Source organism: Xiphophorus maculatus, chromosome 24 (genome assembly GCF_002775205.1).
Source record: "Xiphophorus maculatus strain JP 163 A chromosome 24, X_maculatus-5.0-male, whole genome shotgun sequence".
NCBI classification, from domain to species: domain Eukaryota; kingdom Metazoa; phylum Chordata; class Actinopteri; order Cyprinodontiformes; family Poeciliidae; genus Xiphophorus; species Xiphophorus maculatus.
This window is the reverse complement of record NC_036466.1, coordinates 10,480,063-10,497,688: the sequence shown is the minus strand read 5'-3', so window position 1 is coordinate 10,497,688 and position 17,626 is coordinate 10,480,063. Positions and strand designations below refer to the sequence as shown.

The window sequence follows — 17,626 nt, the reverse complement described above, 5'->3', positions numbered from 1 at the left end:
TTAAGTACAGGAAACCCTGGTCCACCCTTTCCAAACGGAAATGAGAGAATCCTGCTCTTTTGCTTCGTGGGCTGGTGTGGAAACTTTCAACACAAAACAAAAGATGACGGTGCATTTTTGAAGCAGTAGAAATCGGCTCTGGATGAGGAATTTCCATCCAAGTTGACTGCTTAACGCTGCACCGCCTTTATTCTGGTCCAGATATTAAACACACACTCTATGCAGAGGTTTTTGTTCAGCGTTTTGTCTGCTAACTTAATATCACCAGCCTGCAGCATGCGCTTCCTATTATCCTATATGAGGATAACAGCGTGACCCCTGATCCACTGATGGAGGCTCTTTATCCGCGTTCTGTCCTCCTTCTGCTTCCACTTTCTGCTTTCAGCAACGGCTCATTTACTGCATCACAAACATTACAATCTCACTCCTTCTGTCGCGTTCAGTGTCAGTTTAACAAAGAGGAGCCAAAAAAATGGAGGCAAATCACTAAAACAAATGTTTTAAAACAAAAATGTTAATCTGATTAAATTTCAGACAGAGAGAAAAAAGTCTAAGTAGCTTTGGTTTAGTTTTTAGTTCAATTATTTTAGATACAGCTCTGGAAAAAATGAAGAGACCACTTAAAATGATCAGTTTCTCCAATTTTACTTTTTATAGGTTTATGTTTGAGTAAAATGAACATTGTTCTTTTATTCTATGAACTACTGACAACATGTCTCCAAAATTACAAGCAAAAATGTTTTTGTATTTATTTGCAGAAAAATAACAACATAGATGCAGCGTTCTCAGACCCCAAAGAAGTTCAGATTCATTTAGAAACAACAATACTAATGTTTTAACTCAGGAAGAGTTTAGAAATCAATATTTGGTGGAAAAACCAGGAGGCTTTCAATGGATAGGTGTTTTTTTACTAACTTACAAGTAACTTTTCAGCAACATATAATTGCTTGTTTTAATAATAGTCAATAAATCCTTAATATTGATGAAAAAGTTCTAGTTTCAGTTGCAGATTATTTCACTAATAACAAGACACTATTCCTATATTGTCAGTGAAACAATCTGCCAATTGAAAAGATTCTTTTTCATCAATATTAAGGATTTATTGACTTTAAACAATAACTACTTCTAAGTTGTTTATTTAAGATATTTGCACTAGAATCTCCAACAGGCATGAATGTTTTTGCAATGCTCATAATGTGACAAAATGAATAAGCAACATGAGAAATGCACCTGCATGTTCGCTTTAAGTTATGAAGCGAAGAATTCGGGTCAGATTTCTCGTTGCCGTCATAAAAAGAAGCTTCATCTATAAATCCATCAGGTTTTATTGTAAGCCATCAGCAATAGGGGCGTGAGAAACTGGAAACCAGAGCTGCTGCGTTCAGCTAAAAATGCTGTTTTCATGTAGAGCTGACATAAACAAGGTTTTGCTTTCCTCCAGCTCAACAAACGGGACTCTGCTGGATTCTTCAACATGACTCCTGCATTAACTATTAAACTCTTGTTTTCTATTGTCTCTTACACCCTCCTTTAACTTCCTCCAGTGTTTTCTCCTCTTTCTTCCTCTCTGAAGTCTTCCCGTCTCATCCTGAACTGCAAAATTCATTTTTCATTTTGTCTCTGAGGCTCAACCCGATGAAATCCTTCCTCTCATTGTGGAATATTCAACCATCTTTGACTTGAGGTGTCCCAGTTTCTGGGTTTTATTCTGCCTTCGTCTCCTTCACATGTTTTCTGTTTTTGCCTCCTCGTCGATATTAGCACACTTCTCTTCCTCTATTTTGTTGTTTCAGGAAGTCCTGAGGTTTCCAGGCCTCTCACTCACTAATTGAGAAAATACATTCTCACATAGAAAGCTATCCAAACCAATCTGTACAGATGTGAACCAGACAAATAGAGTGTTGATTTTTTATCTGAGCACACGCAGAATGTCAATAAGTGAACAATGCAAAATTTCTTTAAAATAACATGTTTTATTCTCAGATATGGGCATAATCTTATTTAAAAATTGTTCAACTTTTAACACTGATTGTCCACAGGAGTCCCAAAGCAGCTAATTTTCTAATAGCATAGCTATTTTTTCACTTTGCATTTTGGCTAGCTTTGCACAAACGTAGCTTCTCCGAAATAACTAAATAAAAGGTTCCAGATAAACTCTAAACTCTAAATTTAGTTTTGGGTTTTGTAAACTTTTATTTGTGTTGAAGTTTTGTTATTGATTGCTAAGAACTCTCCAAGCAGTTAGACCTTTATAGTCATGCTTTTATTTTGACAGTTCTGTTTCCTCTCCTCATATTCTCTCTTTTAAAAAAAACACTGTTAAGCAAGTGGCAAGTATACAATAAATGAACAAATTAATACATAAAAAAACAACAAAGGATGTAAATTACATAAATACATGCAGAAATTAAAAAATAAATATTTTGAGAGCCATTTTGTTGGTACTCTTATCTACATGGTTGAATTTAGCATGACCAATATGACCAATTAGTACTAGCATGCTATTGCTAGTTAGCTTCAGCTTGCTAATGCTAACTAGCATTAGCATACTAATGCTAATGAGTGAGAATGCAAGAATGCATTAGAGTAACTAATGCAAATTAGCACTTTAGCATAACTAATGTTTATGGTTAGTACAACTAGTTTTTTAGCTACAGTGCCCAACACTGTAACCTTTTTAAATTAATAAATGTTCATCCTTTCTCATCTCATCAGAAAACAATGTTTTGTTAGCCAGGTTTTGTTTAAGTGATTTCTTGATTGTACAGGTGTGAAAAACAATCAGTCCGATTAGCAAAATTGAGCCTAATTATAGTTATTTCATAATTTCAGAAGAGTGTGAATTATGTTTTCACATGGTATGGAAGAAAAGCAGAGGAACTCTTCGCAGGTGTTCTCCTCACCTGAGCTGTCCGAGGTTGTAGTGCCGCGTCTCGCCGTCTGTGGCGCGCGTGACGCAGACGGAGAAACATGGCTGGAGCTGCCGGAGCTCCAGCAGGACGACGGCCAGGTAGTGGATGAAGAGCAGAGCGTCCACCAGGGAGACCGCGTACTGCACAATGCCCTGGTAGTTCATGTCCTACGGGAACAAACATGGCTCACTTTTAACCAGATAATCAATGTCTGAATATGCAGTACAAGAAGAAGCGGTGTAAGACTAGATGTAGAGCATCTGCAGCCTTTTAAACCTTCACCAAATGGGATTTAAAATTATGACTCACAAAATAAACATCACTGCAGGGAGCAGAAATCTGTGTTTTGCTTGGCATTAAAAATAAATATGTCTGCAGCGTATCAAACCTCTTAAAATGTCTCTGAAGAATACCATCCATTTCCAGATCTACTTTTTAGTTTTAGCAGAGAAAGCTGTAAGTCTTTTCACGTACTTGTGAGTCGAGTATCCGGACACTGTAGAAGAGCCAGTAGGAGATGACAAAGAGGAGCACCAGCACCGCCAGCAGGATTCTGAAGACAAAAGCGCGCGGGAGGCCTGCCCGCGCCGGCCGGAAGAAGAGCGCCCAGACCGCCAGCAGGAGGATGAGCAGCTTGAAGGCCACGGAGATTAAGAGCCCCTCGCAGGCCGTCTCGCAGCTCTGCAGCTTCTCCGGCCAGAGGATGTGAGGCAACACGAGGAAGGCGAGCGGCGTGAAGAACACCAGCAGGCCCAGGATCACGGCGATGGAGCGGGCGACGTAGCGGGCGACGTAGCGGCGGCAGTCCAGCCCCACGCTGTCCTCCAGGTCTTTGGTGATGCGGACGATGTCCTCCTGGGAGAGGCTGTGCTCCGAGGTGCCGGTGATGGCGGTGGTGGTCTCCCCCCAGTTGTCATCCTGAATCAATAAATTAATTAATCAATTAATTGCACAATTTATTGCTTTTTTCTTTCTAACAATGACTGGATACAAAAGTCTTCAGTTTGGTGCTTTAGTCCCAATAATTTCGTCTACAGAGACTTATTTGTTGTTTCGTTTATTTACATAAACTTCCAGAAAACTGTAAAACGGCCAAAACACTGAGTCCCTTTAAATCTAGACCTGTTTAGATTTGCTTTTTAACCATAACAGATAAAATACTAACCGACATTTTGATGTGCAATGACAGCATTTAGCAAAATCTAATGTTTAAATAGTTGATTTTTGTGTTTTATGATGTGAATCACCGCTTTGGTTATTTTGGAGAGTTAAACGTTCATTAGAATTTAAAATTTATTCATCTTTGAGAATCAATTTTTATGCCATTACCGTTATATTACTTGAAAATGGTCTCAAAATAACAATATTATATAATTTATTGCAGTAATTTCTGGAACAATTCATCGTCAGACATAATGATTGTAAGTAAAAGATACAACATTTTATTGTTTTTAGATATTTTAAGTCAATTTTAGCTACAGAAAACAATTAACTATTGGAATTGATTCACTCTTTAAGAAGCTATTTTGAATTTAAATGCATTTTCTACACATTAAGACGTGTCTTTATCCATTTTAGCCGACATGCGTTAAGATATATCCAAGCCTACAAGAAAGAAAGGAGAAATGTGGTTCACGTGGAAAAAGAAAACCAAAGTGAGCTGCCAAGTGGGCCGTGCGCTGACGTCTGAGTCTGACTGCATCCGCAGATAACGACGCTTAAAACAACAGAGATAAGGAACCTTTACACAGCAACCGCAAAACGGGGTAATGGAGGCCTGCAAGCGGCTGAAAATGGAACGTTAAATGAAAAAACAAAAGTGACGTGGTACAATATGTACTATAGTAAAATGATGTCAAGTTGAGTCTCTAAACCTGATTTTGTTACTCAGTCTCTGTTTTAAATAACAAAAAAGAAGACAAACTTAGAGTTTAAGCCAATTTGCATCTGTATGGTCTGTTGTCCTGAGATTTACTTTCACACGTGGAGCATTGCAGCGTTTGCTTTGATGCTCTATGAAAGGACTGGAGCAAAAAGTTAAAAGTTAAAGAGGGAAACAGGAAAGGTCTGCTTCTACACCTGCAGAAAGAGAGAAACAAAACCCACAATGGATTGTACAAATTAAAAAAAAAAATAAATAAATATATATATATATATATATATATATATATATATATATATATTTATATATTTATATATATATATATTTGTTTTCTGAGATTTGTGAATATTTTGAGGATTTTATTCCATTTATAGGTGCAGCAGAATATCAGTCAGAGCTGCTGACATGTCGGCTCTTCACCTCAGATTCATCTGGGCTTTCACCTGCGGTTGTAAATCTCCGTGTCACCGTCTGCATTTCTCTAGAGAGAGAAATGTCCACCAACCGACCTCATGAGGTCTGAACTAGGCTCTGGAATGCAGGTCCGGGGTTCACAGGGTCAGAGTTCACGTGGGACCACATTCCTGACATTGGCCGTTTTAAATCAAACCTCAGCCCCATTAAACTCTAAGCCAAACATGCAATTTATTCATAGGATTCAACAAATAAGGGGAGGAATTGCAGCTGCAAGGCAAAGGGAGATCTCATTAAGCAGCAAATAAATTATTTCTGCTTGAGCCAAATATGGAGGAGAGAGTTTGCAGAAGAGAACAATATGAGAGAGCAATCAGCCAGATTCATGCAGCATGTTGGCCATTCGTCTCCTAAAAACAGGAAAAACATTTTGGTTAATATTCTACTAATGTCAAGAGAACACTATTTCATGATTGCTGTGTTTCTATCAAAGAATAAACGCGGCATGAATAAGTTTGTTCACATGATAAGTGATTAAAAAACGTCATCCTCCAACTACTTCCTGTCGTTTTCTTCTTCATGGTTTAGACAAGTTGTCTAAATGTCATTAAACTTAACTAAATGCTGCAATTTAAACCAAATAATTATTTCAGAATATGCAAGAAAAAAAACAGACCAAGACATAAAGTTAAGTGGAAATGTTGGTATTTTCAGGATTAAAATGACAATAATTTATACAAGTAACAAAAATAACATAAAACAAAAGAACATTTTTGCAAATCAATGTCTTTCAATAAAAATCTGAGAAAATCCAGAAATAGTCATGGAAGTTGCTCAAGTAAATGTAACTGAGTAAATGTAATGAGTCATAACCCAACTGTGGTGGTGACATGTTGGCATAGGGGGCCCAAATGAAAATCTGCCCAGCGCCCCAAAAAAGCTTTGCTCGGCTCTGTCTCAACGCTCATTTTATTCGTTTGTTTGCGCGCTTGTTAGTTTGGTGTGGATGTTCAATAACAAGACGGCCAATTAAAGACAAAAAAACAATTGATTCAGGGAAGTACAGACATGAGAAATCTTCTGCACACACACACACGCACACACACACACACACAGACACACACACACACGCACGCACACGCACACACACACTGTGCATCATGAAAACACACACCGCTACCCAGAAGCTGTCAGATCTGCTCTTGTTCTACAGCTGCAGTGAGGAATTTGACCCAGCAGCTCGTATTATGGAAGGAGCTGAAATTAAATAAAATATTCAACAGGAAAGGAAGGATAAAAAGATTTAAAAACAGAAAGAGAGAGAATGTGCCTCACCGATTTACTCAGCATTAATCATACGAAGATTAAGACCTAGATAAATAAGTACAGTTCAAACAGAGGTGAAGATGTTGCTTCAGCCATGAAAAGTCAAACAGTTTTCAGTTTTAGATTCTGGTTTTTAAAGAGTTAATGACACAATCTGACACCTTAAAAAGCCTCTTTAAGACTTTTAAACATTTAAACATTGAAAAATATGTTACATAATGATAATCAGATGATGTCAAACAAAAGATTTATCAATAGAATAAACTTTGCATTCTATAAGATGATAGAATGTCACCTTTGTCTCAACTTTCTTTCTTAAATTCAGTGAAAAAGTTTTCAGAGTAAGCGACCACATGCCAGAATATCTTTAGATCGCAGGATTGACAAATTATACAAACTAAAGGCATAAAAAATGGCTCTAATTCAGCAGAGAGGCAAACATCCATAACAAAAACAAGAGACTATGTTCCAACGTCAGAGCAATAGCATAACAGAAGGTGGCAGATTAGATGTAAAAGGTTCTTTGATAAAAATCCCTAAAAACTGTTAACTAAATGCTTCAACATGGGGAATTTGATGCTGAGCGTTAAACACTCATTTAAACCAACTTTACGCTACATTAAAAAGCTCAAATCAAAAACCATGCGAATGTTTAAAACTTGAGTTGTTCAGAAATGTTGTAAGAAAAGCAACTTTTTAAACAACATTTAGGTAAAATGTTGTTTTTTGGTTAAAAAAAACAGCTTTGTCACTATTTATTTTAAGAATTGTGTGATTTTTTTTACTGTTCAGTTGTTCTGCATTACAGAACTTAATGCACTTTAAACTGCCTCTATTCTATTAACATAAGTTAATAGAGAGACAGGACAGCAGGTCAGAGGAACCTGCATGAGATCCATAGCTTAGAGTGGCCTAGTCAAAGTCAAGATTGAACTGACTTTTTAAAAAAGCATGTTTCCAGATGCAGAGGAATGAATCTGAGTAAAATTGAGGGAAATTTCAGTTTCTAGATGTGCAAAAACTCATCCAGAAAATTTCCAAATAGCATTTACATCACATGTGTCAAACTTGAGGGCCGTGGGCCAAATCCAGCCCGCTGTAGCTTTTAAGTGGCCCTCTAGATTCTAGACTAAACACTAATTGTGCTTACATATTATGTCATAAATCAAATTAATGCAGTTTTATCTGTTTCCTGCTAAATTATAACAATCAGTCCCTCCAGTTTCTTGACATTTATTGTAAAAAAATCACACAAAATCAACAGAAAACACTGGAGGTACTGGAAAGATGTTCAATAATATTATTTAACTTTAAGAATTAATTGATATTTTAACAGTTTGTGAACAGGTTTTACCGGCCCTTTAAGAGCATTGATGATTGTGATTCGGTTCAAAACAAAAATTAGTTTGACACCCCTGATTTAACTAAAGTATAAACCCATTTTTTTTTTTTTTTAAAGCGTTTATGTTTTTATTTCACACAAATCATAAATAATAGTCACCATAATGTAAGAAAATCTTTTAAAAAACCAATATGTATGAAGGGTTAGATGGCTCTTTCCCCGCTGGAGAATAAATAACATCTATTGTCCACCACAGTAAATGAAGCGTCCACTAAAAGCCTGTTTTCTGTTGTTCAGCTCTAAGTGCAGGAACGCTGCTTACTCCTGGGAGGCCGGCAAGGTGTGTGTGTCTGTTTGTGAAAAATATAGCAACATGCATTCCTCACTGCAGCTTCAACACAGTGGATGATGTTTGCGGCTGCCAGGAACGTGTCAGGACAAGGAAGGAAACAAGAAAACAACACGACCGTTCAGATAGACAATGGAGAACTGAAACAATTTGGAGAGTTGGGACAAGAAATACTGGCAAAAATTAAATAAAAACCTGATACATTTTCTGCAAATATGTTTATGGGTTGTCGTCAGGAGACACCTGTGTTTTCTTTCCACTCTGGCTGCTTTTGTAAACATCCTGTGATGCAGCAGCGTTGGATCTAAGAGCGCCACATGTGATCAGAGTCGTTTAAAGTTTACGCCTGAGAGCAGACGCATCCCAGATCATGCAGATGATTTTATTAGGAACTAAAACAACTCTGAAAATTAAAAGCCAACATCTGTTGGCAGCGAATTAACAGCCAGTGCGTAATCCGGTCGCTACGGTGGTAATCAGATTAGCCCAACCGACGTGTCAATCATACCTGGCTCGTTTTAGAGTTTAGAGGTGAACTCCTGCGGATTTCTTCTTCTATGGTGCTGATGATCACCTCCTTTACTTCCTCTACTGCCTCTCCAACCTCCAGCACCTGCAAAACCTCGTCCCCTTCCTCCATCACCATTGGCGACAGCATCCGAATTAATCTTGTTTCTGAACTTCAGCTTGGCACTCCAGCCGGTACTAAACCACGGCGATTCATCCCGGAGTGTGACCTCACCGACTGTCCGTTCGCCCCCCCACTCCTCGCTTTATCCGTCTTTATATAGAAACCTCTCCCATCATGCCTCAGGAGGTATTGTATGGAACGGCGCGCTCACTTGGCACATAATGTGAGGGGCTTTGTGAGGAAAGACGCGGAGCGAGGGAGCATGGGGAGATGAAGAGGAGTTGGGAAGGAGGGGGTGAAGAGCCAATCACAGTTTGCGCTCGTCTCTCTCCTCAGCACCACTCTACGATTATTGCTTCTGACCCAGTGAGCACCGCGGCGTCTCCGTGCCGCCACGAGAACCGTCACATGTGTGTTCACGTGTGTTCGTGCGTGTCCATGTGTGTGTGCTTCTGGGGAGGTAAAACACAGCCGCTCCAAACGCTCGATGTCATCAGAGTCAGGTCGCAGTCTCTTGTTTTATGAACTATTTAGATTTCTCAAAGTTTCAACCAGAGTTCAGATCAGGTTACAAATACTCTAAAAACTAGAGAAGCACAATTTCTGCTTGTTTTGTTTGTCACCTTTCACTAATTTCATTTTCATTTTTGTGCAAAGTTAGAGTTCATCTTCTCCTGCTTAAATCTGATTGGAAAAACTCGTGGCTCATGGCTCTGCTTAATAAATCAATTAATCAAATGATAAATTATAAGAAGGTCATGATTTATCGTTTTTCTTCTTCAGCTTGGTCTCAACTAGCTCCATTTTTGAGGGACAATTTTGTTAACAGAGACTTCATAATTAATTTTATTTGTTGTTTCTGTGGTTTAGTTTATTTATTCTGGATATTTCAAATGTCTTGCAGTTCCAATGTTCAATGTTCATTAGAATTTGAAGTTTATTGATCTTGCTCTAAAATGGTCTCAAAGCAACAATATCATCGTTTATTGCAATAACTTCTAGGACAATTTATCATCCAGGAAAATCAATTATCATGGCCCTAATGGTTGGTTTCTTCTTATATGGCATCCCATTCCGATCAAAAACACTGAGGAGCATATTTCTTTGCACTCTAACCGTACAATAATAGCTTGATTCATGCTTCAGTACTACTGAAGCTGGCTACAAAATAGAGGAAAACCGTGGAACATCGCACAAAATGTTCCTAATAGATGATCTCACGTAGTTTCAAGATGGATGTAGAAAGTCCCAAAACAGCAAGGTTAGTGGAGAAATTGCCAAAAAGGCAAAGTCATTCAAAGCCACCTTGACTCAATATTCCTTCCAACTCATTGAACTATGTTCAACCAAGACAAGAAAAAGCAGGAAACGTGGCATCTACTTAACTACAAACCTTGGAGACCCGATATTACGTGTAGCTATATCCGTAAACGCTCTGACATCAGAGCCAGGTCAGACTCACCAGAAAGAAGGGGTCCCAAACATGAACGCAAGCTCTCTGCCTCTTCCACGTCCTGGACATTTCTGCGTCCGTGTCTGCGCTCTTCCAGCGTACGGAGGTGAACCTACCTGTGCGGCCGTCTGCAGAGGAGTGCAGGGCGCTTTGTGTTGCTTGTACCGTATGGTCCATGTGCAACGTTCAGCTCTAGTTGGCAAACAGCTGAGATCACAGAGCAGCTGAGGTTAATTAGCGACAATGAACTGAACTGCAGGCAGGGTGGGAGGAAGGTCAACGAGAAAGCAGAGTTGGGAATTATAGGACTCAATGGAGATTGGCGAGAAAGAAAGTAAGAGAGGATATGATTTGGATTTCATCCTTTGGAGAATGTGAGTTGGAAGCAATTCAAAGAACACAAGCAATCCAAACCAGATTACCCCCAAATTTGATCACTGCCACAAATAGCAACAAAGAAAATGAGTAAAATAACACGGCTTCGTACAACATCAGGGTTTCCCCCAGTGTTTTATAAGCCTGGCGGGCCATCAGGCTGTACTTGAGTTCCCACCAGACTAAGGATTTTTCTTTAAGCTTGAATTTAAAGCTTTATTGTTAGTGCTAATGAATTGTTAGTAATGTCTTCCAACAACACAATTACCTTGTGACATTTTCAAATTTCCTGTCAATTTAAAAAAGATTTTTACTCAAAAGCATGACTGTCCTTAGCATGTTTCCTTTCTGCATCTGCTACTTCTAGTCCCATTTCTTACTCACATCACTGCAAAAACACTAAATCTTACCAAGTATTATTGGTCTACTTTCTTGTGCAAATATCTTACTACGCTTGAAATAAAATAAAACTAACTTACAAGTAACTTTTCAGCAAGAGATAAGAGCTTGTTTTAAGTAAATAGCACTTGTTCCATTGGCAAATTATTTCCATTATAACATGACAGTTTATAATTTGCCAATATTAAGAATATATCTTGCTGAAAGGTTACTTGTTAGTTTTCTTATTTCAAGTGTACTAAGATGTGGCTCTTGAAAAAATGAAGAGACCACTGAACTAGACCGCATTGAAAACCTCCTGGTTATTCTACCAAATATTAATTTCTAAACTCTTTCTGAGTTAAAACATTAGTATTGTTGTTTCTAAATGAATATGAACTTGTTTTCTTTGCATTATTTAAGGTCTGACGGCACTGTACTTTTTTGTTATTTTGACCATTTCTCATTTTCTACAAATAAAAACAACATTTTGCTTGGAATTTCAGAGACATGTAGACAGTAGTTCATAGAATAAAAGAACAATGTTTGTTTTAGTCAAACATAAACTTACAAAATGTAACATCAGAAAAACAAATCATTTTAAGTGGTCTCTTAGTTGTTTCCAGAGCTGTATTTGCAGTAGAAAGTAGACCAAAATACTTAAGATTTTGTGTTTTTGTAGTGTAAGCTGAGGAACTGCCAGTCCGCCACTTAACGCCAAATCAAATCTCCAGTAAAACAAGCAACAACAGGGCAATAGATTGACTATCAACTCATCAATAGAGTCAATACGTCTGCTAGCATCCAACTAGCTGCGCCACAGACTGAACAACATGTTCTGCTGCTGAGGAGTCTTTTAACAAACTCACACACATTAGCATTCAGCTTGGGGCTTTGGAGCGGATCCTGAAAACAGAGGAACCTGTTAGAACAGCTCCATTCAAGTTTATTCATCATCTCTTAACAGTATCAGATGTTTTCCCCTCATGGAGGTCCAGACGAAGGCTGCTGTTTGTTTTACACGTGACATGTTGGGGAATGTTTACCGGATCGAACCGTTTTAGGAAGCGGAGAGTGTGTGACAAATGGTCAGAAGATGGAAAAGATGAATAGAGTTACATAGAGGATGAGAAAGATTGTTAAAGATTACAAGACAGATGAAACTGCTGTACAAGTTTACCTTAAGGTATCTAAAAATATTATTTAGAAGAAGGAAAGGAGCTAAATAAATCCTGACCCTGATTTATATCAGAGCATAATGATGGAATAGAGTGGCCTAATTACAATCTGGACCTACTTCCAGTTGGGAAGACTTGGAAACGGATGTGCATAGATGGTCCAATCGGAGGGAAATGGAGCTAATTTCCAAATTAGAACAGGCAAAAAATGTAAAGTCTACATGTAAAAAGCTGATGTCGTTATTCCCCATAAGACTTGCAGCTTCTGAGAGAAACCAGGCGGCAGTGTTTGCTTTTTCATGGGGATTCAGAACAAATTAATGATTAAAAAAAATTACAGGAAGATATTTTATTAATATATTAAATGAGCCACAGAGGCAAAGAGTTACATGTTGCTCTGGAGCAGAAGCTAAAACTGCCACACCTTAATTTTTTATTCATTTATAAAGTAAAAAAACATATTTATCAAAAGGAACCAATTAGCTATGGTTTTTGTGTCAGTGCATATCATCATAACAAATTGATTTAGTATTTTCTCTTGAGTTCAGAACCAGTTCTACTGGGGCATTGGCCTCGGTTGGCCCCCATCTAGGACCGCCCATGCCTGGAGGAGTTTTCAAGAAAGCTGTAAGTTTGCAGCAGCTCCTTCCAACAAATAGATGCTTTGTCAGGAAGGAGTTGAATAATTGGAGACATTAAAATGAAAGTATATTAGTTGTGTCAACGTATTTTAGCTGAGCATTTTTTCCCAACATTTCCTTTTTTTAACCAATCTACAAGCAAATCCTCCCAAAATCTAAGAACGCCTGGTGTTAAAAAAACTCACTCCCCAGCCGACACATTCCCATGCAGTCCCCTCCCATCTCTGTCTGTTTAACAATTCCTGCGGCGAAACATCACAGACACAGTCATGAGAACGCTCTCTGCCGGATTGTGAGGACATCCCTGCCTTAAGCAACGTGATGCTTTGTCAGCCGAGACTCTGATTAAGACCCAGCAGCGAGACGCTGAGATCAGACGGACCAAAAGAGAAACATTAGCATTCTGGAGCATATGCGAGTCCCAGACGCTGCAGCGTGAATAAGACATGATGAATAAAATAATAAAGGACGTCTGTGCTGTGTGTTAAATCCTGTTATGTGTTCAAATTCGACACACATACAAAGAATCTACTATGAAGAGGAAGTGAGCCAAGTGGGTCAGTAAACCTCATGTTTTGTCAACAGTCCATTCATCTCAACACTTGATGGAAGCCTGCTGGGAAAAGATCAAGTTCAGTTAGGAATGCTAACATTGGTGCTAACGGTTAGCATAGGATGCTAAACACCTATTAAAATGTCAAATCTCTGAATTATTTGTTTAAAACAGAAAAACTATGTTTCAGTTTTACATCATGTCATTATGTTATCCCCTTATCAAAAAACACATGGAGAGTTGTTTTGACTCTTTCATGCATGTTTGAGGAATTACTTAATCGCCATGGCAACCAATCAGTTGTACAAAACGCCTGGTTGGTCCTAGCCCAAACTTCAAGATGAAGCTCCTCCTCAGAGCGGCAGTTTTCAAGTTTCAAAGCTTCTGCCTCACAGAGTATCCCTCTCCCACTCAGCTCCTTCAGACTAGCCATCAGCCATTAGCAAACACCTGGTGGAACTGCTGAGCTCATTATAGGAGCTACGTCTCAATGGTAAAAACATTGTTAAAGAGTTAATAAAGGAGCCATGTTGGGGTGACTTCCTGAAGGTGGAGTTTCAAAAAAATTTGGAGTTTTTAAACAGACCGAGGCCCAATTTTCAGGTAGTAAATCAGGAAGTAAAATATCTTTTTGAAGACATATTTGATATTGACAGCATTTTTACAACAAGTGGAGGTAACAATCACTTGATTATACTATAAAATGACACTATTTGGCTGGAAAACACAAAATACTGCATCTTTAAGGAAAAATTTCTCTCACACACACACAGTGTGACATCATCTAGAAGTAATGACCTATTTCATGCTTTGACCTAGAAGTGGGTCATTAATGATCTACCTTTAAACTTTTAATGACCAGAAGGTCAAGGTAAATAATCTAAACGCTTTTAAATCAGACTTAATTAAATTCTTCCTGTCAGGTCAAAGTTTTAAAAAAAAATTGGAGATCAGAAACCGTCAAAACTCTCGATCTTAAATATTTTTCCAGTCACCACCAGTAGTCAGGTCTGTTAATGTAAAGTTTGCAATCGTTCTGAATACAGACAAGGATTTTAGTTTATTATTATTGTAGACACAAGTCTGATGAAAAGGATGGAGCTGTTCTACTTTTTTATTTGACACACTAAAGCATTTGTTGATTCTGGATAAAAAATGTTTCCTCCAGTTGCCAAAATGAACACAAGTGATGTCATGTCTTATTTAAATGTTGTGTGGGAGTCTGTCTGCTGACGCTGTTACTAATCAGACTGACTCGAAAGCAGATGTTCATCCAAAACAGACCGCATGAGTCAGCAAATGTTAGACATGAAACAAACGCACATAGGTGGGGCTAATTTTTAGAAAAAAATAATAATGACAACCAATAGTGAGTTTGGAGGAGCTGCTGAGATGTACTGCTCAAGTGGAAGGATCTGTCAGCAAACTCAGCCTTTATAGAAGAGTGAAGTATTTGCTAAAAGATGATCATTTTAAGTTTGGCACCAGATGCTGAGGTAGATGGAACCACAAATTTTTAAAACTTTGCATATTTTGGCCAACATGCAAAATGCTGTGTGTGTTGGAAATATAACGCTGACTGGATGCTGTCCATTCTTACAGCGAAACACGGTGGTGGCAGCATCATGCTTTGAGAATGAAAAAGAAAAGAGAAAAAACAGAAAGATAGATAGAAACAAGACAAAAGACAAAGAAAAAAGACAGAAAGGAAGGGAGAAAGACAAGAAACAGAAAGAAAGAAAAACAGAAAAGAAAAAGACAGAAAAGATAAAGAAAAAAGAGAAAAAAGACAAAAAGACCAGAAAGAAAAAGACAGAAAGACGAGGAAGAAAGAACGAAAAAACAAAAGAAAGAAAAAATGAAAAAAACAAAAGAAAGAGAAAAAACTGAATAAAGACAGGAAGACAAAAAAGACTGGAAGACAATAAAACAGAAAAGCAGAAATAAAAGACAGAATGAAAGACAAAGGAAAAGAAAGGAAGAGAAAGAGAAATGAGCAGAGAGACAGAAAGAAAAGAGAAATGCAAAGAAAGACATAAAGAGAAAGAAAGGCTGACAAAACAACAGAGAAAAAGACGAGTAAAGACAGTCAGAAAGACAGAATACTACTGAGAAAAATATAAAATTAATATTATTCAATTTCAGACAGTTAATCTCAGAAAGAATTTAATTTCAATGAACAAAAGGAAGGATTTCTCTCCACTGCTGAGGTCATGAAGGCCAAACTATGTCAGAAACATCCCTGGATCTGAAAGTCTGTTTATTTTGGCCAAGTGAGAGGAAAGTTTAGAAAAACCATCACATCAGGAGCAACTATCACTAAAACAGCCACAACAACGTGAGTGTAACTGATCTAAGATTCAGGATCAGAAGATTATTATTCAGCAGCAACAAAACTGGGTCAGCTTAAACTCTGACTGAACTGAAATAGAAACACAATTCTGATTTATAAAAGCTTTTTTCCCCATCCATCATACCAGAATGTGTCTAAGCAGCAGCGCTTTAAAGGTTGAAAACAGGACAGACTAGCAGCTCTCAGGTTTGCAGAGTTGCTGTTGTTGGACTGAGGTTGTTTGTAGCCCTGCAGTGAAACCTCTGCAGTCGCGTCTCAACACGCCGGCCGAGGCGCTGCTCTCTGATCCACCTGTCAGCTGGCTTTTATCTCAGTCCAAGCAACACAATCTGATCCAGATTTTAAGTTTAAACACGAGCAGGTAGAAACTAAATGCCAATCCCAAACATCCAGAATCCTACCTTAAACGTGTTCTTTTCCAAATAATCCATCACATAATCCATCATTTGCGCCTGCAGACACCCGAGTCCACATGATTTTAGGGTTTTTCTATTAGACTGATGGCAAAAAGCTGCAGCTTCGGCTTTGGCTTGGCCTGGTCCATTCTACAGGGGTTCTAACTGGTCGCCTGGTGTCACACTGACCCGGTTCCTGCAGCTAAACCCAGAATCTGCTGAGTCCACAAACAGGATCAAGCAGAGATCTGCTATCAGCCGAGGCGGCGTTCTGCCTCCGGATCCCGTTTGTCTGCTCCAGACTTCCTGTTGGGTTCACCGGAAAGTGGGCCGGCCCGACGCACCAGATGGTCCGTAGCAGCCCGACTCTCTCTCCAGCTCATTTAACCGATAAATCTCCTCAAATCCCCTCTAAATCAGAGCGGCCGGCTCATGCAGCTTACAGCGGTTGGTGGGTGAACGGCACCGTCTTACCTGGACCTGCTCGCCCCGCAGCGAGGAGTCGCCCAGCAGCGGCTCGGCGGGCGGCGTGTTGATGGTGACGGACTTCTCCGAACGACTGTCTTTGCTGCGTGACTTGTGCCGGTCCCGACTTCGCTCCCTGGAAGAAGAAAAACAAATAAATCTTGTTGGGCCCCATCGTTCCTCTTGTTTCACTCCATCTGTGTGACCTTTAACCCCAATGAGTAAGAATAACAACGAGAAAAGCAAAGTAGATGCTAACAACAATGAGAGAAAATCAATTTGAACTTTCTATCAATTGTTTTTTTTATTGGTAATTTCAACAATTTTATGGTCAAAATTTCAGAATTTATGCATTTTGTGTTGGAAAAACCGAGATGAGCCAGTGCAGTACTGTGCCTCACCTCTAGGGGTGCTGTTTCACACAAGTGAATGAAGCAAGCATTTGGTACATGTGTACCTGTTTAATTACACATTGACATTCCAGTCTGTTTGATATATTTTATGAATGTGTGTGACATATTTAAATGCGGCAGAAAGTACCATGCCTCACTGATAGGGGGCAGTGCTGAGCCCAATAGACACAACAAGCAACAAGTGCTCTTCTTCTACGCATTTATAAAGTACAGACGGAACAAAACAGTTCAAGGCTGCTCTCTTTGGCAGCCAGATTTTAGAATCTGTCAGAAAATGAAAGAAAATTACCTTATTAAATATTATTTTATCTGTCTTCCTATTAGAAGAATTAATTAGTTATGATTAAAATACAGTTTCTGGTGGAGTCTGTGCCTCTCCAGTCATTAATCCAGCATAGAGCATGAACGGCAGGTAACCTGATCCCCACGTGGCCTGATTCCCCCACTCACTTGTTCCATTAGCGGAGGAAAGCCTCGCTAATCCCTCATCTGTTTCCTTCGCCTGCAGGCTCTAAGGTAAAGCTACGGCGCAGAATAAACTAAAAAACTGTCTGAGCAGGACAGTA

At 38.8% G+C, this 17,626-nt stretch overlaps 1 protein-coding gene across 2 annotated transcripts in view; it reads right to left on the bottom strand.

The window, feature by feature from the left end:
* Window positions 1–17,626, bottom strand: part of vangl1 (VANGL planar cell polarity protein 1) — a 39,952-nt gene that overhangs the window by 6,509 nt on the left and 15,817 nt on the right. Inside the window, exons 3-5 of one of the 2 annotated variants that reach the window (XM_005813098.2) lie at window positions 16,657–16,783; window positions 3,387–3,830; window positions 2,904–3,079 (exon numbers count right to left, since the gene is read on the bottom strand). In XM_005813098.2, coding sequence (XP_005813155.1) covers window positions 2,904–3,079; window positions 3,387–3,830; window positions 16,657–16,783 — 747 coding nt within the window. Of the gene's footprint in view, window positions 1–2,903; window positions 3,080–3,386; window positions 3,831–8,733; window positions 9,653–16,656; window positions 16,784–17,626 lie in introns of those variants that run through there. The other variant, XM_023329828.1, reaches the window with a different exon arrangement.